We start from the raw sequence: 27,876 nt of genomic DNA, 5'->3' as shown, positions 1-27,876 counted from the left end.
GGCCACACTGCTCACTAGTGTTGTTTAGCTTTGGCTCCCTCTAGTGGCCAAAACAAGGAACTACAAACAGAGACGTCTCTAGTTTTATGAAGGTGTGTTTTTAAAGTAATCTGTTGAAGAAGATGCACAAAACATGAAGAATATTTCCTTTTTTATTTAACAGCGCAGCTTTATAAAACATTTGTATATTTAACTGTAAACATGTTGAAACAAGCAGATAAAGGCGGGATTTTAAGGGACGGGATCGAAAACTTTAGCAGAAACTATTCTCCTATGATAGCACTCGACTTGTTCTGCATGTGTGTGTGTTTCTTTGCCGAGTCCTCCTTCCTCTTCCTCCTGTTCTGTCGGCTCTGCTGAAGCCTGTAGGTCTTTCTGGCCTGGGCTCGCTCCTTCTCCAGGACCTCTGTGTCGTCCAGGATCTCCAGGCCTGGGATCTGGCTGATGACATACTGTCTGAGGAGGCGGAGCACATGGGAAAACACGGTTAACGAGATACACATTCAATTTTCTAAGTTGCAATTCACATGGCGGCCATGTTTCCCCCAAAGGGGAAATTAACTCGTTACAGCAGCTCACAAAACAAATTAAATAAAGCACTTAAGTAATAAAGAAGACATAAAGTAAGTGGCAATATAAAGATTACAAGATATGACAACATAAATGGTAACAGTAACAAAATAATGAACAAACTATGTCCCACATTTTTCCTTGTCGAATGTTGTTTTTGCTTCGTAATATTAGCTAAGAATATTCTTGATGTTAACACTAGCTGTTGTCTGAAGATAGTTTATGGGTTATCAAATATGTAAAACATTATGACTTACAAATGAATGTCCGTTAGATTGTACAGTTTGAACTGTGTGTTAGCGAGGGTAGACGCTGTAGCCTTCTTAATATCTGTCCGCTGTACGAAATAGCAGACCTTAGAATGCCGTGATTGACCAATCAGAAGTGAGTATTCCACACAGCCGTGTGATAAACAAAGATAACACACAGGGCTTGTACCACACATGATGATGAGCTGATACACCGACTTTAGCACTGTGCACTTGTTAAAAGATAAACGTGTGATGACCTCTGGAAAAACTGTCCCGTGTTCTTTGTGAGCACCTCAGTTTGACCTGACAGATTAAATCAGAAGTCACGAGTGTGGGTTTTATCGCACACTAAGGCTTTTATATTTTTAATCCCACATAAAGAAGGCGAGCAAAGCAGCTTTCTTTCACTTAAGAAATGTTTCCAAAGGTCAGGCTGCTCCTGTCCTAACAACATGCTGAAATACTTCATGCTTCTGTTTCACTGGGACCTAAATAATGTAAGTTAAGCTCACCCTGCTCTGATCCCAACAGTCTTAAAGTTCATTTACTTGTTTGTAAGGCTTGCAATAGTTTGGGTGTTTATTTTTATAATCCTGCGCAGCCTCTCAGATCCTCTGCAGCCAGCTCAGCCTTTTTTAACTATACACAACTATGGAATGCAAGAACCCTGTGAATCAGTGAGCTTATTAGCAAGGCCGTAGCCAGGACAGACTTACAAGTCTTACCCCACGCACGCTGCCTGATTCTGGGGGAGAAATGCACCGACCTCTCTCTTTATGTGCGTATTCATATGTTTGTTTTTAATGCTGTAAAATAAAATCAAATGCTGCTCACCTGTAGTCTTTGTACTGGGTTAGACTTCCTCCGTTGAAATAGCTCGGTGCTGCCTCGTTGTTCATCATGCTGAGGATCCTGTATTTCAAAGGATTATAAAAGCAGGAAGGAATGAAAATCACGGTTCTATGCAGAAGATCGGGGATGAAAACCTGGACTCACTTTATGTTGGGGAACTTCCGTTTGATTTCCTCCACGAACACGGGCAGGTTGTTGATCTTGTTCTTGTTGATGCACACCGTGGTGACACTCGGCATGTACGGGAACTTGATGTGAGACGAGTAGTTGTTGCAGTCCAGGATCAGAGTGGTGAGTTTCTCCAGACGGCCCAGCAGAGCCGGGTTCCAATAAGGACTCAATGAAGGAGAACACACGGACACAATCCATATCTGTAGTCCCTGACATGATCCAGGACCCCTTGTCAAGTCCCTTGAAACCCTTACAATTTTATTCCAAAGACACTACGACTTCACAGGCAACGAATCGCTCCATTTCCTCCAAGACCAGATCAGATAAACAACCAACCAAACACCTGCAAAACTGAAGACCTTCCCGTTAGCCTCAGTTGCACTTGGTGTTTAATGCTATGAGCTAATGTTAGCATACAAAATCAAAGACAGGAGTTTTCACAGTTTGATAATTTTTCTTATTGAAACAGATTCCGTAGCGACTGTTGATATGTTGTTAGCAATTTAGCTAACGTTAGCACATGTTAGCATTAGTTATCCTTAGATTAGGAGAGTTTATTTATGACTCTTAAGTTTGGATATGAATGTGAACTTAGGAACTGGATTGGCTCTTTTACTGTAACCATGGTGACCAAACGGTTAAGGTAGGATCCAAAGTTAGCAAGCTTCTGTAAAACAACCCCAGTAATCATGACCTGCATCATTAGCATGTTAGCATTGTCATCTTATGTTTGCTAGTATGGTTATGTTAGCATAAAAGAGTAACGACACGCCATCTACTGTTCAGCCCTGCACCTTGCCAGCCGGCGGTGATGTAGAGACGACCTCTTGGGGTTGTTTTTATTTGGGGTCATTACACCAAATTTGCTAGCACACTGTACATTAGCCTTCTAGCTAATGTAACGTTACCGCTCAGAGACTGCGCCCATTCTCTCTTTAAAATCAGAAATAACTGTAACAGGCTGCACGCATGGTGGAGCTGGAGCCAGCGGCTTGCGCTGATAGGGATCGGTCCTCCGCCACACTAAAGTGCTCTTCAGGGGAGAAGTCCTCCACCTCAAAACAGCCCTCTGTGACATATGTGCCTTGTGACTCTCCATTTCTCGCTGGCCAGGGGAGGGGACGTCGCTGAGCTGCCGCACACAGCTGCAAAAACGCCCACGGCATCAGCTATTTCTTGTCGCTGCGCTCTCAGTTAAAAACAGTTAAACTTTTGGAACACCGCTGCGCTCATCAATGTCACCTCTTCCTCACCGACTGGTCAAAATCAAGAAGGGGCTGACATCAGCTTTGTCAACAACAATGGCGGAGGAGAAGCTCATCCTTTCATTTTTCAAGGGTACAACTTCCAGGTGTAGAGCGGCTGCTAACGCCAGGACACGACTCCTTTACATTGTTTTTAAGTTTCTTTGTAAAAGGTCCTTGAATCAAAGCCGACAAGCACACAGAGCGATTTAAACAGACTTAATGGTCACCACCGAGGGAAGTGAAGTGCTGCCGGATAACTTTCGCAACCTAGCAACAGTAAGCGCCTGTGAGAAGCGCTCTGAAATTGAGGTCATGGGTGCTGCCAGGACACAGGCCCTTAGTATTCTGTCGGAACACGACCCGAAGCATTCATGGAAACAACTGACCAAATCTAAAAGCAGCATTTGAGCTTCCAACCCTGAGCGTGATGTCAGAAGAAAATGGCTGCTGTGTGAGTATGGTCACTTGTACTTAAAGAATAAAACACTACATTGAACTCCCTAGATAGGGGTAAAGGAGTAACAAAAAAGTGAAAGAGCGAGAGTAGCCCGAAGACTCGTTTGGAGTCCCGTGCATGAATGCTACGTCAACGTTAGTTGGCTGGAATCATTGTGTTGCTTGCTTAATGCCAATTTGTTCGATGCCCATTTGCACCCCACGAAGGTGCTCTCCAATGTATATCTACCCTTTGCAAAAAGTATGCAGGTAAGGCCCGGGAAGACAGGAAATACACGAGAAAGAGACTTCTCATTGTTGTGTTAAGTAAAGGATACTCCTCCAGCAGATTGTTACTCAGGTCCAGCACCTCCAGGCTCTCTGTCTGTGTTAGAATAGTCTCATAGGGGATTTCGGTCAGGCCCTGGTAAGCAAAAGAAAGCCACTGAAAGCTTGGGGCTTGGCTGGTTTGACTGTGTTGGCCTGAGGATTGATGATCCATGAGAGAAACGTCGGCAGTGTAACCTCTTCAGCTCCAGCTTTTACGGTTGAAGAGTCGGGGAGAATTCAGATGGATATGTCATGATCGAACCCTGAGGAAGGAATAAGATAAATGGTTCAGAGACATTCATGGAAGAAAGGGTATAAATGATGTTTTTACTTTACAGGCTCACAGTTTATACTGCATTTCCACTTTCCTACAACACAACAGTAACACTTTCTGTGTCAATACAAATATTTGCCTCATAAGCCAGCCTAATAATTGCCCAATTACTAATCTATTTCCTTTTTGGACTGATTACAAAATCTTTAACTCCATCCATCCATTCATATCCATACCGCTTATCCTGTTCAGGGCCGAGGGGGGCTGGAGCCAATCCCAGCTGTCATTGGGGGGGAGGCGGGGTTACACCCTGGACAGATCGCCAGTCAATCACAGGGCTGACACCGACAGACAACCTTTCACGCTCACATTCACACCTACGGGCAATCATAGAGTCACCAATGAACCTAACGAGCATGTCTTTGGACTGTGGGAGGAAGCCGGAGTACCCGGAGGGAACCCACGCATGCACGAGGAGAACATGCAGACTCCACACAGAAAGGTTTCGAACTAGGAACCTTGTTGCTGTGAGGCTAACCACTGCACCACCGTGCAGCCCATTGATATACATAAAATGCCAAATTGTCATCAGATAATAGCCAATGGTTTCTGGAATGACATCTTATATGTTCTGCCTCCTTTGCCTCTTCAAACGAATGCCAACACTCTTGGACTACAAAAGAAACCAAAACACTTCCGACAAATCTGTTGGAGTATTCGGATTACTTTTTTGTTTCACGATTAACACAACACGTTACTTCTGCAAGTCAAGTTATCTGTTACTGAAAAAAATTGGCTGATAAGTGCTCGTCAGCTGTGAAGAGCTCGACTTCAAACGTGAAGAAGCATCTGCAGCTAAACACAGCTCCACAACACTGGTGGGACTAAGAGCCTGTGTTGTACTGTTGTCGTGGAAACAGCTGTGCCTAATACTGTATGCCTCTGCCCAGTTCACTGTCAGACTGTTAGCATCATAAAGAGCTGTAAAGGTTATACTGCGTCTGTCATTCCTGTTATCAGGCTGCAGAGTTACAGATTATGGGCCGTAAACGAGGCGATGCAGAGACAGTAGAGTCGATACATTCAAAGGTAGACGTACAGCAGGCGACAAGCCGTCCTGACAATATAAAACACGTGTGTAACGAGTCGCAAAGAGGGTTTAATTTTTGGTAACGCAAAAGTAATCTTACACGTTACTGTCCTCAGGAGGTAACGCAGTAATTATAACAAGTTACTTTTAAAAGAAATGTTACCCAACACTGTTAAGACTCTGTTAAGAAATTACACCAACCAAAATTTTTGCCGATGGAAAACCAAAGAAGAATGTTTCCCAGAGTCAAGCAGGGCCTTTCTATGCAGTGGAAATACAGAATAAGTGGGTTTTAGATGTGTTTGTAGGTGTATTTTCAAGGATCTTTATGCTAAGCTAGGCTAACTGCATCCAGACTCCAACTCTGTACTTCAACAAACATGCATGACATGCATATCAATCTTCTCACCTCACCATCAGAAATAAATGTATTTACCAAGCGCATGAACTAATACTTTAAGATGAAAACGAACACTGACAATTTACTGCAGATTAAGTTGTCATCTGGCACATTTAATGCTCACAATTCACATTTCTCAAAGACAGCAGAGAGATGACAGGATACCATATTAAGAAGCTGAAATAGTTGCACCATATCAACAAAAAAACACTTACTATGAAATAAAAGCTGCAGAGAAACTGATACAAAGGTTAAGATTGCTTAAAACAGGGCTGCCCTTTGTGCTAAAGCTACATATGGTAACCAAGAAACAGTCTTCTTCAGAGCACACGCCTTCAGTAGACACACTGTGAAGTTAGTGAGCAGATGCTAATGCACTTAACATGCTGGCTAACAGCAAAGACTCCTTTGTATTCACTACAGGAGGTTAACAATCAGAGTGTTACTGTCTCAAAACTTAAAGGACTTACAGATGTTCCAAAAGCTGCTTTAATAAGTTTGTCGTTTTTATCATTAACAGTAGAAATCAACATGTCGCCACTCATCTTAAACTGCACAAATACAGTATTTCTAGTCGTCCTGATGCTTTGTAAAACACTCAGGTTTAAGCACACACATGTAACGTACGTGTCTGGTCTGTTCAGGCTGGACTTACCGAGCTGCAGAGGATCTCCAGTATCCTTTCAATGCGCGCAGACCTGCGAGGAGTTCTTACAGCTCCAGTAGAAAAAGCTCTCTTTCATAGCCGGTCTGTAGATCACATGACGGGGATAATCACGCTGGCGCTTAACCTTGTGCTTCGCAGGACCCACTGGCCCAGATCTCCATAACAGCGATGGATTCTCACAAAGGGGGACAACAGCAACAACCAGCGAGGCCTATAAATAACAGGGAAGAAATGTAAATATTAAATTATACACTGAATATATAAAGAATGTTTCTTTACTGTATGAGGATGTTCACATAAGCAGATCTGTTGTCTGAAATATGTTACTCCCTGCAAACAGTCTTGTCTTTGAAGTTATTGCACAAAACATTCCTGCAGAGCTTCATTTTTGAGATAACAACACTGCACACCCGGATGATCATAACTCGTATCCTCAGGCTTAACTTACCTCATTAGTGTGGCCAATGGCAGCATGGCATGTCCTGCTCTGTAACATCACAGTGACCACCCTTTTGTTTTGAAAATTATCCCGTTATCTCAAGAAAATCAGTTTTGTCTGTCTATGTGTCAGCCCTGTGATTGAGTGTGACTGTGTTCTTTCTGATGGTGAGGTGAGAAGATTGATATGCATGTCATGCATGTTTGTTGAAGTACAGAGCTGGAGTCTGGATGCAGTTAGCCTAGCTTAGCATAAAGATTCTTGTAAATAAACCTACAAACACATCTAAAACCCACTTATTCTGTATTTCCACTGCATAGAAAGGCCCTGCTTGACTCTGGGAAACATTCTTCTTTGGTTTTCCTTCGGCAAAAGTTTTGGGTGGTGTAATTTCTTAACAGATGTCTGTTGTTGGGAGACAAGACTTTTGGTGTTGGAGCAGGCTTTGGTTGTACGCAGGAAAAGCATCCGTTTGAAGAGGCAAAGGAAGCAGAACATATAAGCTGCCATTCCAGAAACCACTGGCTATTCATTATTATGTCTATCAATGGGCTGCACGGTGGTGCAGTGGTTAGCCTCACAGCTACAAGGTTCCTAGTGCGAATCCTGGTTCAGACGTAGTGGGCCTTTCTGTGTGGAGTCTGCATGTTCTCCGCGTGCATGCGTGGGTTCCCTCCGGGTACTCCGGCTTCCTCCCACAGTCCAAAGACATGCTCGTTAGGTTCACTGGTGACTGTGATTGGCTCCAGCCCCCCGTGACCCTGAACAGCTATAGATGATGGATGGATGTTCAGATGGTCTCTAAATAAATAATAAGGTTTGAGACATCTTTGAAGGACTCTTTATAGAAACCTCTAAAAACAAGGATATCCCAACAAAGTGAAAATAGATCTTTTATTTACGAGCCTGCTGGCAAAAAATGTGATGACTCCCTTTCCCTTCCCCCCTCCTCCTGACAAACAGCACCACTATACGTGCATTGTGTATTTTCCCCTTTTTGCCCCCCAGTGCAGAAAACAAACAGCACATCAGTCGTTATTTTGCTTCCAGACACAGAAACCAAACATGTCTCCTCAAACTCTTCTTCAATAAGTCTTCTGTTCCTCAGTGAAATTTGTGTAATATGATTAAAACACAAATGTAATAAATTAAAATAATGAAAGAAAGATTATAAACAGGACATGCGGGACATGAAGGAATTTACTAATCAAGAAGAAAATCAACAAACAGATCTGCAGCTAAACGATCTCGACCCCAAACCAACTGAGGGGGGGTTAGGTCGAGGACCTGGTTGGTGAGGTTGTGTGTAGTACAAGGAAAAGTCACCACTTTAATTATGCTTACAGTACTACTCACTGGTTAAACTATAGAAAAACTGAATAAACGCTAAACAAAGCAGTTTATTGTTAAAGTTCCTTGTCAGGGGACAAACAACATCAGGAGGTGCTGCAAGGAGAGCGACTGCTAACGTTAGCTTAGAATATTTGTTTGTTTTAAAGTTAAGATTCCTTCACTGATTATTGTTCACAAGGTTTTTACTGAAGCCGAATTATCCTCAGAGGTCTCCTCCTTTCAAAACAAACAGATCTGGTGATTAAAACCAGTAAAACGACTAAAATAAGCAGTTTCATGCTAAAAATCAGCATTTTTCTGATGGACTTTGGCAGGGTTTCAAAGCTGCTCACTGAGCCGCAGCTAACTTTAGCTCAGCTAGTTTTTCCGACATCTTCTTTCTGTCTGATGATTAAAATTCCTGCAGTGTAATATATAGTTTTAATAATCATGATCTAAAAAATGTTGGTGTCGGGTCTTGCACTGTGAAAAATCTTCCAACGTCCGGCATGCAGACTGAAAATACAGCCTGATGGTTGTTGTGCGTTTATTTCATTTGAGTAAAAGGCTGATTGTATCGTTATCGATGTAAATTTTATCGCAGTCCTGATTGTAAATCGTCTTATTGCCGAGCTCTTCACTAAATACATTTTAAACAATATGTGAACTTTACATATAAAAATACTTTAAGTGGCTAATTAGAATAAATGTAAGTGTGTAAACACGGTCACTTAGCTTTTAAGACACCATAACTGTCACATTATAAATTCATTATAAATGATAAACAGTCCCAGCAGACTTCCAGTCGATCCTTATTGGAAGTATTGCAGTTTAAGTGTCCCGAGGATCCATCCGTCCTCCTGCAGCTCGTCTGAAACAACACAGTGGCTCATGGCTGTGATGCTGCACTCATTTCTCATGTTTTTACTGAACACACAAAGCGGTGTCCTCTGCTCGTCTTGCAGTCCCTGATCTGCCACTTTGCTCTCCTCCACACCAGGACGCACTTCTTGTTGCCCTTCATCTTGGAGCGAGGCGGCGTCTTCCTCCAGTTGGTGTAGCTGACCGGCTCGCCGCCCGCCCACTCCCAGCGTCCTCGGCCCTCCCGGTCGTTCAGGCCTTGAAAAGAAGGAGACAAACCCATCAGTTCCAGTGAAGTCTGGCAGGTTCAACTTTTTAAATCGAAAAAACCTAAATTATAAACATTTTTTTGTATATTGTCATAATCAAAAAGCAGAATGTGAATTCAAGCATGGAAATAAACCATAATTTAATGGAATATCTTAAGACTAGCTCCAAAGTTACAGGCCACCTGGTAGACAGCTAGCAGCACCAACCTGTCACTTAAAGAGGCCACGCCCCTAATGCTGCATCACTTTAAGCCTTAATATAATGTAAACAGGTGAGCTGTATAAGGATTCTCCCCGTACAGTTGTCATGAAGAGAGAAATGAGCTGTAGAGACCCAAACTGTTTTTGTACCAGGCTGTAAACATGTTTATTTCTGCTGTAAAGTTTAACATGGGGCTCTATGAGGACTGACTCACTTTAGGAGCAGGCCTCAAGTGGACACTTGAGGAACTGCAGTTTCTGGCACTTCAGTGTTGGCTTAATTGTTCAACTCTGGACGTGGCAGCTCGGCTAATTCAGTCACTGAACTTGACAGACGGGTTTTGTTTTTGGTGCCTTTTGGTGCCTTTTTCACACAAATATCGGACATATAATCTGACTTGCTGTACAGTTAATGAAGTCTGTGGTCCTTTTTTTTTTTAGTTTCAAGTATTATTTTATTAATATTTTGTATATATATATATATATATATATATATATATATATTTATATCATATTCTAGACATTTTGGGAGTATCATACATTAGTTTTTTATTTAGACAGGTAATCTCATTGAGACATGTGGTCTTGTTCGAGTTACAGACAGGAAATGTATAACTTTTGATTGACAGAATTATGTACTTTTAATTGGACCATTGTACTGAGTATCCTACACATGTTATTTATCATCCAATAAACAGGTATAGGAAGATACCGTCTTCGCCCCCTTTGATTAATTGTTACTTATTGCCCCTAAAATCCAGACTAAATTGGGAAAAGGGCACACTTCCTTCTCTTCCTTTCTCTTCTTGGAATCAGCTACAGAACTATTTGATTCCCCCAAAGCTGGTGTCACTTTAAAGTGAAAGGTTTAAAACAAACAAAAACATAATGGTCAACAAGAAGAAGAATTATTTCACAGATACCCACCTATCCAAAATGGTTTCCTCCCGCTGAAGTCCCACATCCAGTCCATGTCAGCTTTAGAGAGAACGCTCGCTAGAGTGCCTTTATATCTGAAATCAAACAGACAAGGAGAGTGATGTCTTCTAAAGGATAACTCATAGTGCAGATAATCCAGATTATATACTTTTTATGCATGACAAGCAGCTAATCAGAAGTATGTGTGTTATGTTAAAGCGTACCTCTCCCTGCAGGCTCGGTTAGCTGTGCTCCATGTGACCTTGTTCTCAGTGCTGAGGATGTAACAGTGGCCGCCATGAAAGGTCCAGCCCTGCGGACACCTCTGAGCACCCACCATCTGTGATTCAGCACGAAATGGGAAAAAGAAATTCAGTTCGAGGTTGACAAGTAAAGAGAACTCCAAAAGTCTAATCTACAAAATATGGTGTTCCTCAAGGCTCTATCCCGGATCCACTACATTTCAGTCATAATGTTGACCTCCCTCTGTTGTTAGGCTGTCGTACCTGATCAGTTGGTGCCCAGGGCTTCCAGGAGACCCCGTTGCAGTGGAAGAGCTGATTGGTGGTCTGGTTGAAATGCAGGAGTCCCATCAGTTCTGGCACACAGGGCTTGGATATGGAGTTATCAGCTGTTCCCTGTGTGCCAAAATCACAGGAGGTTAATTAAGTGTTGCTTTAGGTGGAATGCAACATTTTCCAGGTAACATTTGTCCTCACGTGTGTTTTTATTGGTCCTGTTTTTGGAGGTTTGGAGATCTTTCTTTGAGGGTCTACGGCCGCCTGCTGCTGTGCTCCTCTGCTCACCACGCGGATGTTTGCCTTCCTGCCCCTCCTCGATGGGGAGGTGTCGTCCTCTACTTGCATTTGCATGATCCCGTGATACTGGAAATAAACACACAACATATATGAAGACTCACAGCTTTGAAAGGTAAGGTCAGGTAGTATTCGCTGCTGGTGCTGCGTACCGTGTAAACGACGTCTGTCCCGTTGTGAAACACTGAAGAAGGTGCAATCTGAAAGGCATAGAAAAAAATATAGTTTTAAGCAGGATAAAAAGTCGAATCCAGAGATCTTAAAGGAAAGATACTTACAGTCTTTGGATTGCTCCGAACTTTGAGTTTCTTTTTGGTAACGTCCTTTGCGGGCCTTGGGATGTTGTCTCCTCGGCTCCAGATGACTCCAGACTCTGTCCCGAGTGGGAGCTTCTCCAGCTGGATGGATCCGTGTTCCGGGTACGAGTCAGACCGGACCTCTTTACCGACGAGAACTGGAGCCTCACGGTTCGGGTTCAGTCTGCACCGTCCTGTGGTTTATAAGGTTTATAAGATTTATAAGATTTAGTGCTGTGTCATAGGAGCCATAAGAAAGGATTAAGTCTGTAAAAGAATAAGAAATTATAATGTAAAAATAAATCAAAAATAATGTGGAAATATAAAGAAAAAACCATTCATGTTACCGTAAATATATTAAAGTAAATATTATAAAAAAACATTAACATAATTTATATTTACTGATTTTATTTATATACAAAAATATTTTTCCTTACATTTATTTTTGTTTATTTATTATTATTATTATTTATTTGTTACATATTTATTATAATTTTATATAATAATTTTAGAAATGTTTATTTATATAATATCACTCAGTTATGTTTTACTCCTTTGTCTTTTTTTTATTATAATAAATAAATTACTTAACATAAAAGATAATTTTGAATATATAGAAAAGGTTAAGTTTTTATAGACTTATTTATATGGGTTAAATAAATACATACATTGATTACATACTAAAAATAATAAAGATACAAAAATTAAAGGAGTACTATTTATTTGTCTTTATATTTACACATGAAGTTATTATTTTATTTACTTATTTATTAATTTATTTCGTCCTCTTAATTTTTCCACTTTGTTAAATTTACTTATTTGTTCCATTTATTAGATTTAAAGACAGTTTTTTTTAAGACTCCATTTTGGCGCCATCTTGTGATTAAAATGCAGCACTGGCACAAAATAAAATCATTTAATCATTTAATCATTAATAATTTATCTTATCTAGATTTACATGTTTTTCTTTGATAAGAAGTAAAGAAAAACATTTAACATTTTAAAACATCTTAAAAGTACACAGCTGTGGTTTGTTTGTCACCTCTACCTGAGTCCCTGATGGTGACCTGAGTCTTGTCGGTCCGTCCGATCACGGTGCCTTCAGGTGACACCAGCAGCACCTCAAACACCTCCTCCGCCTCCTCCAGGTGGTCCTGAGTGATCTCAGTCTGCCAGGTCCTCTTTGACACTCCTAAAGACACAGAGACGTCACAGCACGGGATACATCTCTAACAATGTAACATACTAGTGTCTTTGATGTCCCTTTGTTTCCAGGCTAAATTATAACATGGACGTTCTGTAAGACAGCGTCCAGGAATTATCTACTACTAGACGAAGCTCCTTCTAACCCTGCGAACACAAGCTACAGGCTAAGTTCTATAACAATAATAGATATGCTAATATTTTTTAAGGTTATACTTTTTTGCCTTTATTTATATGACAGCTGAAGAGAGACAATAACGATGGGGAGGAGAGAGTGTGGGATGACTGTAGCCTGCTGTACCATCACAGCTAAACCAGCGCCCCAGACGTGCTAATTTTTTAAGTATAAGTCTGAATGTGCCCCCTTAATTTAAAAAAGTAATCATAATGCACGCCGTCTCTTTTAATGAGCACACACCTGGATCAAACTGGATGAGGGACGAAGGACTGAAAAGGAAATCTTTCCCAGCTGTAGCCGTCACCTCCTTTACCTACGACAAAGAAACATGACACAGCCAGGGATTAAATCATCAGCTGACCCATGAGTTAAATATATTTGTACACATTCCTGTATTTCTACTGACAGGCTCAGATTGTGTCTGGCAACATGACAGAAAGGATCCCTACAGAGATAGACCTTTTTGTTACGGAGGAAGAGGATTGTTTTAACCACAAACAGACGTTACATCGCTCTCTGCAAACACACCAGACTCCATTGACAAAAACGGTACTTTAACCTCACTGAAAAGGTGTTTTTTTCTGCCTCTATCAGTTCGTTAATTTGTGTTACTGTTTGTTACACATATTTTTTGCATCTAGACTAACAAATTAAAACACAAGAGTCACACAGAAGCACAAACAAACTAACAGACGTTGACCAGCAACTCCTTTGTTCTGCTAAGAAAAATGAGCATTTTTGTGAATGGAGTTTGGTGGCTTTGAATCATCTTCCTCCTACCTTCTTCTGCTATCTCTGTCGGGATCCTTTCTGTGATGTTTATAGGTTTGGTGACAATTTGAGTTTGTTAGTGACAAAAACAGTTTTAGTGGACGTACTTTGATTTTCATTTGACCCCCCAAGCATTATGTTGCAGCTATAACAGCCTGTTTCATCAGCCAGCTGAAGACACTTAGACCCCAAAATATGTTAAAAAACACCACTTAAAGAATAAAGAACTTGCAGACCTTGACAGTGACATATGAAGACTCTGCTAAGTTTCCTCTCCTGGTGATGTCCAGCGAGACGGTTCTCCGATCCTCACACACAGAGAGCTGCTGCTGAGACAGATCGACGATGGACCATCCGAACTCAAGTCTGTCAGGAGCAGATCAAACAAAGTTGAGGACTGGGATGTCGTTAAAAGAAGCCAGTGTTAATGTTGGTTCTTACGTGTGAGAGGGGCCGGTGTTCCCTAAAGGATCGGACACGGTGAACTCGACGCTGTCCGAGAGAGACTCTCTGTCCGGGTTTATGATGTAGACGATCGATCTCTTGTTCAGCTCCGTCTGAGGGAAGCGCTGCGGGACGAAACCTCCTGCAGAAACAAAAAGACTCATTCTTAAATAAGCTTTCATCTCGATAGAAACTCACTGAATGTTTTTCCACACTAACCTGTGGTGATGTTTTCCAGGTAACCAAAGTACGGCTGCCTAACGATGCAGAATATCAGCTCCTCGTCTCGGCTGTCGCTGTCCTCGGCCTTCAGCCCTCGAGACGACAGGAAGATCCCGTATCGTCCGTCGTCTAGAAGTTCAGCTTTCCAAAGAGGAAGCAGCTTCACCACGTCAGGAGACGACTTATCCAAGGGCTTGATCTGAAAAGACGGAGGGTTTATAGATATATATATCATAGAGACTGACAATAATCGATGGTTCTCACAGATACATGTCAGAATGATTTGTGTGCATTTAACTAGATCCATGTTCCAAACTACTTTTTGCTTCCTGATGTCGGACTTGAGTATTGGTCGATACCGAGCATCCCTTACATAAAAGTGTGAAAAATAAATATAAATATTATTATTATTGTATAACAGCTGTCGGCTATTTGACGAAGGTGATATTAAAGTTATTTTTGGCTGACCGCCGGGGTCAGTTGCAAGATGCAGTCTGCATATGAGCAGTAGGGGCAGTGTAGAGGCAGAGGGGATGTGACGTCCACAAACATCTGTACGATGTGTCGTTGCCGCTGCACAGAGACAAACATGCCTGTCAAACAGCTGCAGACAGATAAGTTCTGTTTTAGAAGTCGACGTGGAAACCTGCAAAACTAAATGGGAACAAGTCCGGGAGCGTTACGTCCGTGCACGGAGGAACATGTTGGAGAGACGGAGCGGGGACGCTGCAGAACTCTAGATGTAGCCTATATTAGTGATTCTATAAGTGTGGGCCGTCCCCCTGGTGGGCTGTAGAGGAACTGCAGGTTGGCAACGGGAGGTAAATAACAATAAATATATAAAATGTTGAATTTTTATTTTACAATTTATTATTTGCATTCATTTTGTTGTTTGGCAAATTGTTACAAGTATGTGGAAGGATATTTTATCTGCACGGCATTGCTTCCTGATTTGGAAGAAGAAATAGATTGAGATCTAGAGGAGCTGAGGTTTCTTGCATAGTTGTGAATCCTTTGAATTAAAATAAATCCACCTTTTATTGCCTACCTGTATGGTGAAGAACACAGGTGCTGATTGTAGCCGCCCGTCCACCAGGAAGCCTCTGTGGCTGCTGTCAGAGGCAGAAAAGGCGAACCTGTCGATCTGTGACGGCCCTCCGTCGTGTTTGTACGTCACCTCCAGCTCCTGAACGTCTCTCTGGGTGAAGTTCGCTCCAGCGGTCAGAGCTCTACCTCCTAACAGCAGGCTGCCGTACTGAGGCGGCTGCAGGAGGACGAAGGTCAGAGCGCTGGGAGGGGTGTCGGGGTCAGACAGTGTCAGGCGGTCTGGACTCAGGAGCATGGAGGAGCCCTGAGGGACGGAGAGGCCTGTGTTGGAGGTGAGAGACGGGAGGACGCGGTCGACCATCTCCACTGAAATCTCAAAGGTTCCGTTTCTGCTCGTCTTACCGTTACTCACCACAAACCTGCAGACAAACGTAAATCAGACTGCGTGTTAGACGGTCTACTGATCAACTAATGTGAACCTAACCAAGGAGCATCTGCCCCAAAGGATTACGTGACAGCTGCATGTTGGCTTCTGGACTCACTGAAAGGTTTCTGTGGGTGAGCTCGCTCGGTTGTCGTGCACGTAGGCCACGAGGTTGGCTGCTATGTCCATCTGGCTGAAGGTGGAGATGCTCAGTCCGGGGTGTTTGATGTACTCGACGTGTCCGTGAGCGGGCGGGTGAGTGATGACGTACAGGAGCTCCTCGGGTTTGTCTGTGCCGTCTGTGGCTAACAGCACGTCTGTGGTGAGGACGACTCGATCGCCACGGTTCACGTTCACCGGCTTCGCAAAGACGGCGATGTTCCCTGAAAAAACACGAAGGAGGAGACATTAAGCTACAGCTAAATCAGTATGAAATCTAACCTGTGTCGAATGAAGAGTTTCACAGTTTATTCCTGAACCTTTCTCCAGATCTCTGATGGAGATGTGGAAGTGCTGCGGAGGGGATCGATTCTTTCCGTCAGACAAGTAGAAAACAAAGAAGTCGTGTGTTTCGGCCCCGTGCAGCTCCGTGTGAACGTAACGCAGCAGGTTCATGTCCACCGTCTCCTGGGTGCAGTTCCTCCCCGCCGTCAGAGTCACCCAGTCGTGACCTTCCTGTGACACGATCAGACACAGTTAGAGAGTAACAGTGGCAGCTAAATATAGAGATAGGGTTTATAAATCTTTGGCATCCAAGCTTGAGACGGTGACAAAATAGATTATTCTGGATACTGAATTTATACATATTTTAGGATCTAAACAACATTATCAGATTGTGTCCGTAGATTGCTTCAGCCTCAGCAGCAGGACAAGAGCAGTTCTTGTTGTTTCCACTGACAGGCTCAGATTGTTCTTCTAAGTGTGTGACAACATCACAGAAAGGATCCCTACAGAGATAGACCTTTTTGTTACGGAGGAAGATGATTTTTTTTAACCACAAACAGACGTTACATTGCTTTCTGCAAACACACCAGACTCCATTGAAAAAAACTGTGATTTAACCTCACCAAACAGAGGAGTTGCTGGCCTACCGCGGCCTCGATCAATATGGTTTTTTTTGCGTTATTGTGGGACCTCAGAGTTTTAAGTGGTTGGTTGAAAATCCAGCATAATATTTTTGGAACAAGCAACAACAAAAAAAACTTAGAAGTAGACCAGCAACTCCTGAGCTCTGTGAGGTTAACTTATTGTTTTTGTCAGAGGAGTCTGGTGGCCTTAAGGGGAGCTATTTAAGAGCTGTAAAAAGCATCTCACTCTTTAACAAAGAGAGACTTTTTTAAAAACCAGAAACAGAGGCTACATCGCTCTCCTCTAACCCACCAGACTCCATTGAAAAAAGCAGTCATTTAACGTCACAGAACACAGGAGTTGCTGATCTACCACCGCCTCGATCAATACGTGTTTTTGTGGGACTTCAGTGTTTTAAATGGTTAGTTCAGAGGCAACGCAATATTAGTAAGACACACAATAACACAAAAAAACAAACTGATTGAGGCCGCAGTATGCCAGCAACTCTTATGTTCTGTGAGCTTAAATACTGACCTTTTTTTCAATGGAGTCTGGTGGCCTCCAGGAGAGTAATATAACAGGTGTTTTCTTGTTTGTTTTTTTTATCTCACTCTTTAACAAGAGAGACTTCTTTTTTAAACCAGGAACAGCTGTTACAATGCTCTCATCTAACCCACCAGACTCCATTGAAAAAAACAGTCATTTAACGACAGCTGCCTCGATCAATTAGTTTTTTGTGTTATAGTTGGACTTTGGTGTTTAAAGGTTAGTTTGTGAACAAAACAACATAATTACAAGGTTTAAAACTACCACATTACCCTTTAACATTATGATGAACATGTTGCAAATTCACACAGACAGCAACATTATCATTTCTTTGTAGTCATGTGGTGGTGCCACTTTTTGAGTACAGGTTTATTGATGCTCTATTGGGTACAAAGTGGTGATGTAGTATGTTTTCCTCATGTTATAAAGCTCTACTGCCATATAAAAACACTTGGTGTATCTCTTTAACATCCTCTGGCTCTCCACCCACCTTCAGCTGCAGCAGTCCTTGTGCAGGAACGCTCTCAAACACGTATTTGACCTCTGATGATGGCGTGTCTCCGTCCTCTGCAAACAGACAAACGCTGGATATGAGCCGGGCCTCTCCGGGCTCCACCTCCAGCCCGTTGTTCCTGAGCGACAGGAGAAGAAGAACGTTTTACTTCTACCTCTTAATCATGTGACTCACCGTGAACAGGAAGTGCGATGAGGACGTTACCTGATGACTCGAGGCTCCTCGTCGTTGACCGGCAGCACTTTAACCATCACCTGTCGGTGGAGTTTGTGTCTGCCGTCTGTCAGCTGGAGGGTGAACGTGTCGTCCATGTTCTCTGAGTCATCGTGCAGGTACATCACGTCCATACCTGAGAGAACATCGTCATACATGCAGGATTAGTTTGACTCTATTGTGAAGAACTTCGTCATTACAACTTGATGATGGTTTTGCTTTAGAAGAGATGAGCAGTAGTCTCCAATAAGAACCTCAAATGCCATCTTTCCCACAGCACCTGAATGCAGCACACACTGACCGTCACTCAGATCTGTCATCGTGAAGTCGACCACAGAGACCGGAGGACCGGGCTCCCGTCTCCTGTGGCCCGTCTTCTCTCTGCGGTGGCTGATGATGCTGCCATGCTGCGGCGGTCCGACCACGCTGAAGAGCAGCACGTTCTGAGGGACGTCCAGGTCCATCGCGCGTATCACCGACGAGTCCAGCTGCTTCATCTCTCCCTCTCGCACCTCCGCACAGCAAAGACTCCGTTAAAGCAGTGTGAGCAGAATGTCCGATGCCGCTCTGAGGTGATGAAACTTACTGTGATGTTGCGAGCCACGAACTCCGGCGTCTCGTCGTTGGTCGGGTTGATGATGATGTAGAAGGGGACGTGGGCGGAGCTGTGTCTCCCGTCGGACACAGAGAGCATGAACTGGTCGGCCGTGGGCTCCATCCTCTGGTGTCTGGACTGCACGTAGTTCACGTGCCCGTCCATGATGTCTTTGTATGAGAAGGAAGCTGGAAACAGGAAGTGAGAGGTTATTCTTTAGTCTCTGATGATGACATATGAATCACATCTCTTACCGATGCTGATGCCCGTGTTGCTCTTCTCAAAGCCCGGGCTGGGCAGGACGTTTTCGATGTATCCAAACTGAGGCGGAGAAATGAGACTGACCACCAGCTCGTCCAGCAGCGTGTCCACGTCAGAGGCCTTCAGATGGGATGTAGTGACGGGGGCGGAGCCGCCTTCATCCACAGTAAACATGTCTCCTGTGAACAAGAGAAGAGCTTTTATTAAACATAAAACATGTTAGGGTTTGTCCACTAGGGGGCAGTATAGCTCAATAACATGACCTACCTGTTGTGAGTGAAGGTGGTTGGCTGTCGACAGGAAACACGGTGATCTGGAGGTCGTACACCGGCAGACTGTCCCGAGGCGTCCCTCTGGTCCTGGAGGTTTTTCCTTCACCGCAGCAGAGGCCGAAGTTTTCTGATTCTCCGTCAGAGATGACGAAGGTGATGGTGTCGTGACGAGGAGTCAGGCCGATCTCCAGACCTGAAACCACAAACGCACTTAAAGAGACAGTCACTGCTGCATGTTGTGGATTACCCTCTCTCTGAGACGTTTCCTGCTCTGCCCACCTGTGTGTTTGTAGCTGATGATCCCCGCAGTGATGTCGGCTTGGACGAAGCGGTCGACGATCACGCCGCTCCGGAGCACCACGCCGTGATACGGCTGCCGGGCGATCATGAAGGCCAGGCTGCTGTTGTCGCTGTCGGCGTCTGTAGCGTAGATATACTCGGCTGTGATGATGATTTCCTGTCCCTCCAAACAGGTGAGAACCGCTTTCAGACCAGGAACCAGCACCGGGACCTCGTCGTTGATGGGCATCACCTGGAGATGATATGGAAGTCACTAAACTGTACAGTTTTAACCGTCCGTGTCCCTATCCTGAGGTAACCCTCATATGTTAGTCAGCTGGGAGCAGTTACCTGTACGTGCAGGATGAAGCTGACTGGGTTTTTTCCGTCTGTTGCTGTAAATTCAATGTTGTCCTCTAAAGTTTCTGAGCCGTCGTGAGCGTACCTGATGGACAAATGAAAGAAAATTGAGAAAAACTCCTTGAAAAAGATCAATTTACCACTTAAATCTGGGAGATAATCCAAGTGTTTTGGCCTCTCAGGGCTCCCGTACACGCTGGTTTTGTTCCAAGTTCTTTTTTTTGGGTAAATAAAAATCTAAACCAGTCGTAAAAATTGATGTTACCTTTTAACATTGCTTTCCTGGACGTCTTATGAAAATATTTTATTTTACTGATATATTTATTTACATAGTAACTACCAAGCTATGCTAGTTATACTAAACACTTCCTTATTATGTTGATATCTCGTACATGAGAGCAAACAGTTGTCGGACCTTAGCTGGATGCTAAAGTTGCTCTTCATCTGCAGGACGATTGCTAACACGTTAATGATTGAATACCTTCATGGAAAGAGGTTAAACCTGTTTCTACATTCATTCTCAATCTTGTCTGAAAATGTCTGTGGAAAAGGTTCATCCTCGTTATCATATTATTTACACAAGGGTTCAAATTTAGAGGAGAAAGTTATCGTCACAAGAGGGACTTGCGGTGTCCGACTCTGCATCAGCTCAACAGTGAAGAAGTAGGTGGCAGCAAGTCTGAGCGGTCGTATCGTATCGTGTAGATATTATTTCGGTTATAGCTCTTATGATGGTTATATATTTAGTTTGTTCCAGTTGCACAAATTCTATCTTGACAGGACAGAGCCCACCATTCTCCTGACAGGAAGAGGAGCGGAGCTAGCTCTCCTGCCTGGGTGTGTTTTGTGCAGGTGAAGAGACGAGCACCTATCAGACAAAGTATGAGGACACTGTCACCGCTCTCTCTCCCTCTCTGTCTCTCACAGCGCTGTGGCACCGTAAAGAGTAGCAACACGAAACACAAGTGATACACGCTGACACTCGCCCATCAGTAACTGTGATGGGTAAGTGTTAACGCTCCCATTTGCCACTCCTCATGATTTGTAACAGCCTTTGGTTTGTGATAAACTTTGCGAGCACAGCGTTAGATATCTCTCGCTAACGCTGCTCATCACGACACCCTGTTATGTTCTGGTTCTCGTCAAACTGCCGCTCAGTGTCTCTCCTGTAGCCGTTACTTCTCCTCATCCTGGCCTGTTCCTGCTCTCTGCGCCTCACAGGCATGAATATGAATTAACAAGTTCTTCATCTTCAGACAAGAGAGATTTAGATCCATATTTATTAATGTGAAACTCGTCATTAATCGGCGGGACTCCCTTCTGTTGCTGTAAGCTGCTGTAGTTTATTGTATGTCCAACAGCCTTTGGCAAAACCAAGTGTTCAGTTTTTATGCCTTCATATAAAGACAGAATGATTCAGGTGTGACTCCCACATGAAATAAAGGAACCAGTAAAGCAGCATGTCTGACCGAACTTTAAGGCTTCTCAGGTCTCGCACAGTGAAGGTCTGTCCTGGTTTCAGCGGGAGGCCTCCCAGCTGCAGAGCTCCATGCTGCGGCTCCCTCTGCAGCTCCACCTGCAGGACTTCCTCCATCGAGTCCACGTCTGACAGCAGCAGGTGCTCGGGTCCGATCCAGCCCTCCCCTCCCTCGTCTACAGTCAGACGGTTGGTGATAACCTGAAACACAACGACGTTAACAAACCTTTTCTATACATCCAGATCTAAGAAGGAAAGACACGAATGATGAACATTTCTTCTCCACCTGCGGCGGCTGGTTGTCCACCGGCACCACGGTGATGTTGAAGCAGATCCCCGTCACCGTCTTGCCCAGGTGGTTGGTTACAGAGAGGACTAACTGGATGTACTGGGGGTACGGGCCGATGTCCATGATGGGAGGCATGTAGGCCACTTTCATGAAGTTCACTGCATGCTGGAAACAATCGTGTTAGAAATGTGGAAAAGTTAATGTACTGAATTTAAAAATAAGAGACTCACCTGTGTGAAGAGCCTCAGCACCGGTGCGTTTGGGTCTTTGGTGAATTTGGGGATGCTGTCGACTAAGAACAGCCTCCCTGCGTCCGGACTGCTGCTCGTTAAAACAACAGAACGACACTCAGACACGACGTTTTCCACACTTTTGTTTTACCTGCAGGTGAGGACAGACTAACCTGTGAGGGCCGGCGTAGAAAGGTGGAGTAGTAACCGTATACGTGAGCTCGCTGTCCGGAGCCTCCTGGTCCACGAAGTGAAGCTGCTGGCGGGTTAAATGGACCACTTCTGTTTCTTTGATGACGAGGCAGCGGCTGGAACCAGGAACCTCTTTCGGTGGTTGGTCTGGGACTGGTTCTATGTGCACCACCACCACCTGCAACACAAAGGTACTTGATTTCCCTTCAGATTGTCTAATGCTTCCTTGCACGCGAGTTGTCCCTGCTTGTGCTCAAACTGTTGCTTATGTTGACAAACAACTGTTACCCACCTGAGGCTCTGACAGGTTGGGGGGGTCATGGAAGTCCGACAGCACCACCTCAAAGGAGTCATCAAACACCTCGTTGCCCAGGTGTCGATAGTAAACCATGGACTGAGACAGGTCCTTCTGCAGGAAGTGGCCGACAGGATAACCTGGATTCAAAGCCACAGAAACATCACAGCGTAAATATGTTTATCACAGGATACAATGAAAAGTAAAGCGAACTGTTCTGACCTGTGAGTCCCGGCCCGGGGAGCTTCATGACCTCTCCCGCCTGCGGGGGGCGGGTGATGTTGAACAGGATGTAGTCGTCGCTGGAGTCCATGTCTGAGGCCTGCAGGGTGGAGCCTCTGAGCAGAGCCGTCTGACCCTCGGACACCTCCAGCAGCATGTTGGTGATGAGGAACGGCGGGCTGTCGTCCTTCGGGAGGATCTTGATGGGGAACTTGTGCCGGGTCTGATGGGGGCCGTCGGTGATGCGGAAGATGACGAAGTCTTTGGTGGAGTCGCTGTCGTCGTGGTGATAGCGGACCACGCCCGCTTTGATGTCCTTGACTGTGAACATGAAGCCCTTTCCTCCTGCGACAAAGTTTATACGTGTTATGAAACAGAAACACTTGGTCACACTTGGTTATATTATTTGTAACTCGTTGACATATTGTGCAGATTCAGACAAAGCTAGCTGCAGCTAGCCTCCAACAGCTTGATCACTAACCTAAAAAAACAACAGTTGAAGACAGATTAAATGTTGTCTGTGTCCACTGGTTCTGGGTCCGTACCTCTGACAGTGAGCCGTCCATGCTGCAGGCCGTCCACAGTTATAAGACGAACTGCATTCAGGTTGTCGTTGTCCACAATCTGCAGCTGCTCCCACAGTATTGGCCGGGACTGCCCCTCCAACAGACTGAGACCTAGAAGACAAAGAAAACATTAGCTTTGTTTTTGTCCCCACCAACTGTTAAAGGGGACATATTTTCGCTATGCCATCAAGCATGTGTTTGTTTCGTTTTAAAAATGTAAACACATTTTGATGTAGTTATTTTTCGGAGCCTCTCCTTCCTCCTGAAACCAACGAGCCGTTTTGCCATTCAAAGGTCAGACCTTAGCCACGATTGGCTGATAGTATTTGGAGTGACCACATAGCCCCTCCCCCAAGTGAGGGAGCGGCCGCACTGTCACTCCAAAGTTGTAGAAACATGGCTGCTCTAGGATCGGTTGTTTGGCCTTATATGTACGAGCCAGAATCACCAGGAGGTGTCAGAATGGTAAGCTGAAATCTTGACTTGACTACAAGCTAGTGTGAGAAGGCAGCCTGAGGTGAACGATGAAAGCAAGGTTCTACGTAGAAACCTGCAGCTCATCTGAACGGCCCGTTTCAGAGGCGACCTTTTTAAACATGTCATTCTGCAAAAACACGGAATTATGCAGTTTTCACTTTTTCACTGTGAACAATAAATATGAGAATATCCCTTTAAAAGATACGGCCCCTTTAAGGATCTGGTTCCCCAATTGGTAAAAGTTTTTCTCAAAGCTTTCCGTCGCCTGCTGCAGCTAAAAGAACGGCTCATGAGAGTGGTGAGACTCGATCAAACAACAGGCTGAAAGTGTGTTAAAACCAAAACTAAAATGAGCTAAAAGAGGCTGAAAAGTTCAAAGGAACAGCCATTTATTTTAGGAACTGTCGCTATGAGTGTTTTCTGTTCAAAGTTTTAAAGGTATTACGTGACATATTTAATTGCTTCTGTGCATTTGCAATGTGAGTTTGCTAGCTTACCCATGTTCCAAGACACTCTGGGTGCATTGGTGTCTGCATTCCTTACAGACATGTGAACAGTCATTGATTGGCTCTTCTCAAAGAAAAAGTCATGAACCTCAACTTCCACCTGGAAGGAAGAAAGAAGTTTAGACACAGTTCACAACGCCAAACTTATGATAACTAAAGCATAAGAAAGAGGAAGTGCTACCTCGTAATTCCTGCGTTGTGTATGTGAGGAGTTCGGGGGTTGATACCCGATGAGCATGTCGTTGAGGTCGAGCCACGTGAAGGAGGAGATCGGTCGGGTGTGGTCGGTCAGGTGGGTGATGAAGCCGTCGACGGGGGGTTTGGTGATGTTGAAAACCAAAAGCTGTTTGGGCGTTTCCTCGTCTTCCGCGTCCAGCGTGGCGGTGGAGAGCGGCGTGAGGATGAACTGGTCGACTTCCAGGATGAACATGGACATGAAGGACGGTTTGGGAGGCTGGTTGGGCACCGCACCGATGATCCGCACTGGAATCCAGGCCTGTTCAGACTACACAAAGAAAACACAATGACCAGCACTTTAAACAAAATATCCTGTTTGTGAGTTAAATGACTAATTTACCTCATAGATGCTGCCACTCCTGGTGTCCTTGAGGTCCAGTCTGATAGCGATGTAGTCCACGTCTGGTGATGGAGGCTCGATGTGCTGATACTTCAGCCCCATCATCAGGAAGTCATCACAGGGAATTTTGGTGAACTTTACCAACTTCAGACCCTTCAGGCAGCCTTCAGACTTACACATCGCTCTTTCTTTATTATCTGAATAATTACAAAACCATAGAGAGACTTTTAAACTTGACATAGAGGCTGACAACGAGGTAATTCAATACCTTTTACCTTAGCTACCTTTTAGGAAGGCGGGAAGCATTAAAAAAAAGCACGTTTTTATCAGAAACGGGGTTCCACAGGGCTCTATTCTTGGTCCATTACCACTTCTATTATATATATGTAACATTTTCCTGCCTAACCACTCCTTTCATGTCTATCTGTATGCAGATGACACACTTTTGTACACCACTGATTCTACTCAAGCTATTTCCAGTTGCATACTCTTTAATTTTAGTATAACGGCGTGGAATATCTCCATAAAGAACCACTCTAACTTCCTGCTTTGAAAAGAGACACGTAAATAAAAATGCTGAATATAAGAGCTTTGTGCTAGCTAACCTTATTTTCTAGGTGAAATTTGTTTGGTTTAGTTTTTATATTGATGGATCTTCCTATTCACTTATGGATACGTTTGGGATTTGCCGTAATGAGATGTTTCAAAGGTTACCAAGCTGCTGACGAAGGGGAATAAAGCTCTCCGGCTCGTCCCCTCTCTTCGTAGCCTTCTCCGGCTCTCCGGTGACCAGTTGGCCATGAGCCGGCAGGTGGGTGTCATGGTTACTCAGATGGATGCTACACTCCAGGCTGGACCTCCTTTCGTAGTTGAAGGACACCACATTGCCGTCCACAGCATCAGAGAGGCCGTAGAACTCGGGGACCTCCAGGGCTTTTGGCCCCAGCTTTATGATGCTGCATTCAGGCTCCATAATGTCGACATGGAGAGAAAAGACCTCCATGAAGGTCTCTGTCTCGGTGAACCTGGTCACAAAAAGACACAAGATGATCGTTCAGCAGCTGTGAAACCTAAAGAGAGAGTAGATAAGGATATCCAGAAGGTGTACCTGTACAGTCGAAGCTTCACAGTGTCCTCCTTTAACAGCGGACAGCCGTTGTGGACGTATTTTACCTCATCAGCCAGATAGTGGCAATCAAACACCTGAACAAAGAAAGGATGAAATCTTAAAGGAAGTATTTCTAAACCTGGACCCCAGAGGACGAGGACCATGTCGGACATGGGGCATGTGAAGAAATAAAAATAAAGCTTGTTTGAACTGATCTGTGCAGCCTAATTGAAAATGTAAATAAACTCATGACTCATTTTTAAAGCCTTGACTGTCTTGTCCACACTTTATTTTTCTGCCTTTAAGCTTGTGAAAATGACTCATCCTGGACGTCCGACAGACGACTGTGTCTGTCAGCACAGAGTCATTAGAGAGGAGGCGGCCTGTCTACCTGCAAAACAAAGGCAGAAGTATAAAGGGGTCTGTTCACTTTGTCTTCTGCAAAATACCTCTCTCTACTCGATTGGAGAGGCTGCACAGGACGACTGGAAGATTTACCCGAGCCTACAGAAAGCACAAACCAAGATTAACCCCTTGTTTGGATCCTTTACCCCAGAATTTGCAGCAAATAAACAGCGACAGAATTCCCCTCAAAATCACTCCAATATTTCAATAATGCTGAGAATTTGACAGTGAATTGTATCTGTGTTATCTTGGCACAGACGCAGCCGTGATGATGGTCTGCTCTGGGACCGTGTTGAGTAGTAACGAGTACGACTGATGAGGATTCTCTTTGGGGGCTTTGATGTTGCGTGTTGCCATAGCGACGAGTTTGACAGACAGCCAGTCATCAAATCATGACAATCACATACCGGGGAGCTTTTTGAGTCGTCCAATCATGACTCCCAGTTTGTGCTGCGTACATACTTGATAGCTTGACAACATTGAGACATTCAAACTTATTAACACGCCAAGTCATCCGAGTCATCATGCCTCAAGTCAAGTCGAGTCTCGAGTCATCAGAACAGTGACTCGAGTCGACTCAAGTCAAAGTCACCAAGTCTCAAGTCCACACCTCTGCTTCTATAGCACCATAACTTCATGAAACCTGCACTGAGGCACCTGTGGGGCGTTCAGGGCCCGTTACATTTAGTAGAAAATGATACTATCAACACAGCCTGTTTTGTCCTCATTGCCACAGCACTAATAATACATGGTTTCCTTCATGCTAGCTGTAAAACAGTGCTATGGAAGCATAATGCATGCCTTAAACTATATGACTTTGTTTGACTACACACACACACACACACACACACACACACACACACACACACACACACACACACTGGGTTCTCACTGGAGGAGGGTTTTTCCGTTACCTGAGGCGTGAGTTTTCCCACTCGTTGAGTTATTGGCTCATTTAACACCACCTCCACCTTGCACGCGTCCTTCTGACGGGGGATTAGGAACTGCAGGTCGCCCTCCTGGAGGTAGGCTGCCTGGCCTCGCTTCACCTTTAAGCCCTTATTAACTTTCACAAGGGAACCGTGTGATGAGCAGGTCACTCCCAGCAGAAGCACCGGAAGCAAAGTCCAGGCCAGCGTGTGACCCTGTGGAGCCATCACCGTCAGTCACAGGCCGTCGTCCTGTCCTGGGGGGTCTTGCTAAGGATTGGCTCCTGACGAAAGCAGGATGGATTTCAGAGGCACACTTCAACAGCAGACTTTAGAGAACGGAGGGATTTCATTCTCTCTAGAAGAAGCTACATTGTCCTCTGGTTGTGTGATGTAGTGTAGCACGAGTCTTTGAGCTTTCACATCATCGTTCAGGAGCTGCAAATGAAAGAAACATTCTTAAGTACTTTTATCTTTTAGTAAGCAGCACAAACCACAGGAAACAACGTCAGTGTCTGCAAGCAGAAGCACGGATATGAATGCACCCCAACACTGCATGTTTATCACACCAGCTGGAGTGTACACTTCATTGTTTCTGTGATTATACACAGCACACAGCAGTAACAGAGTTCCCCTCCAGCTCCAGGCGTGTTCCAGATCTGTATTTATAGACTCTGTGACTCAGTTTGCCAGGAAGCATGTTCATTACAAGCAAATAATGGCCTTCGCCTGAGGCTACACAGGCTCTCTCTAGTAATGGCATGATGTTTCCAAGTCACCTTTGACCT

At 44.2% G+C, this 27,876-nt stretch overlaps 2 protein-coding genes across 2 annotated transcripts; both read right to left on the bottom strand.

Annotated features, from left to right (window-relative positions):
* Nucleotides 1-263: 263 nt before the first annotated feature.
* On the bottom strand, nucleotides 264-4,028 carry LOC138600347 (leucine-rich melanocyte differentiation-associated protein). The gene is made up of 4 exons (XM_069671716.1): nucleotides 3,865-4,028; nucleotides 1,818-2,009; nucleotides 1,656-1,733; nucleotides 264-456 (listed from the first exon to the last, which is right to left on the bottom strand). The coding sequence occupies exons 1-4, from the start codon at nucleotides 4,026-4,028 to the stop codon at nucleotides 264-266; spliced, it is 627 nt and encodes a 208-aa protein (XP_069527817.1).
* Nucleotides 4,029-7,672: 3,644 nt separating this feature from the next.
* frem1a (Fras1 related extracellular matrix 1a) lies at nucleotides 7,673-27,323 on the bottom strand. Its single transcript, XM_069672627.1, has 36 exons — nucleotides 27,074-27,323; nucleotides 25,755-25,849; nucleotides 25,361-25,671; nucleotides 24,647-24,843; nucleotides 24,251-24,574; nucleotides 24,061-24,169; nucleotides 23,066-23,197; nucleotides 22,521-22,865; nucleotides 22,296-22,438; nucleotides 21,985-22,181; nucleotides 21,812-21,902; nucleotides 21,579-21,746; nucleotides 21,285-21,493; nucleotides 19,807-19,900; nucleotides 19,456-19,708; nucleotides 19,172-19,369; nucleotides 18,898-19,083; nucleotides 18,635-18,831; nucleotides 18,350-18,560; nucleotides 18,040-18,184; nucleotides 17,812-17,953; nucleotides 16,187-16,382; nucleotides 15,826-16,090; nucleotides 15,285-15,702; nucleotides 14,234-14,435; nucleotides 14,012-14,156; nucleotides 13,807-13,936; nucleotides 13,040-13,112; nucleotides 12,467-12,610; nucleotides 11,401-11,612; nucleotides 11,275-11,322; nucleotides 11,027-11,191; nucleotides 10,814-10,945; nucleotides 10,532-10,647; nucleotides 10,317-10,402; nucleotides 7,673-9,177 (listed from the first exon to the last, which is right to left on the bottom strand). The coding sequence occupies exons 1-36, from the start codon at nucleotides 27,314-27,316 to the stop codon at nucleotides 8,975-8,977; spliced, it is 6,525 nt and encodes a 2,174-aa protein (XP_069528728.1). The 5' UTR covers nucleotides 27,317-27,323; the 3' UTR covers nucleotides 7,673-8,974.
* Between the last annotated feature and the right edge of the window lie 553 nt (nucleotides 27,324-27,876).

Source organism: Semicossyphus pulcher, unplaced genomic scaffold (assembly GCF_022749685.1).
Source record: "Semicossyphus pulcher isolate SPU_LCO1_2020_fin unplaced genomic scaffold, fSemPul1.0.p SCAF_21, whole genome shotgun sequence".
In the NCBI taxonomy this organism is placed as follows: Eukaryota; Metazoa; Chordata; class Actinopteri; order Labriformes; family Labridae; genus Semicossyphus; species Semicossyphus pulcher.
This window is presented reverse-complemented; position numbering and strand designations above follow the sequence as displayed.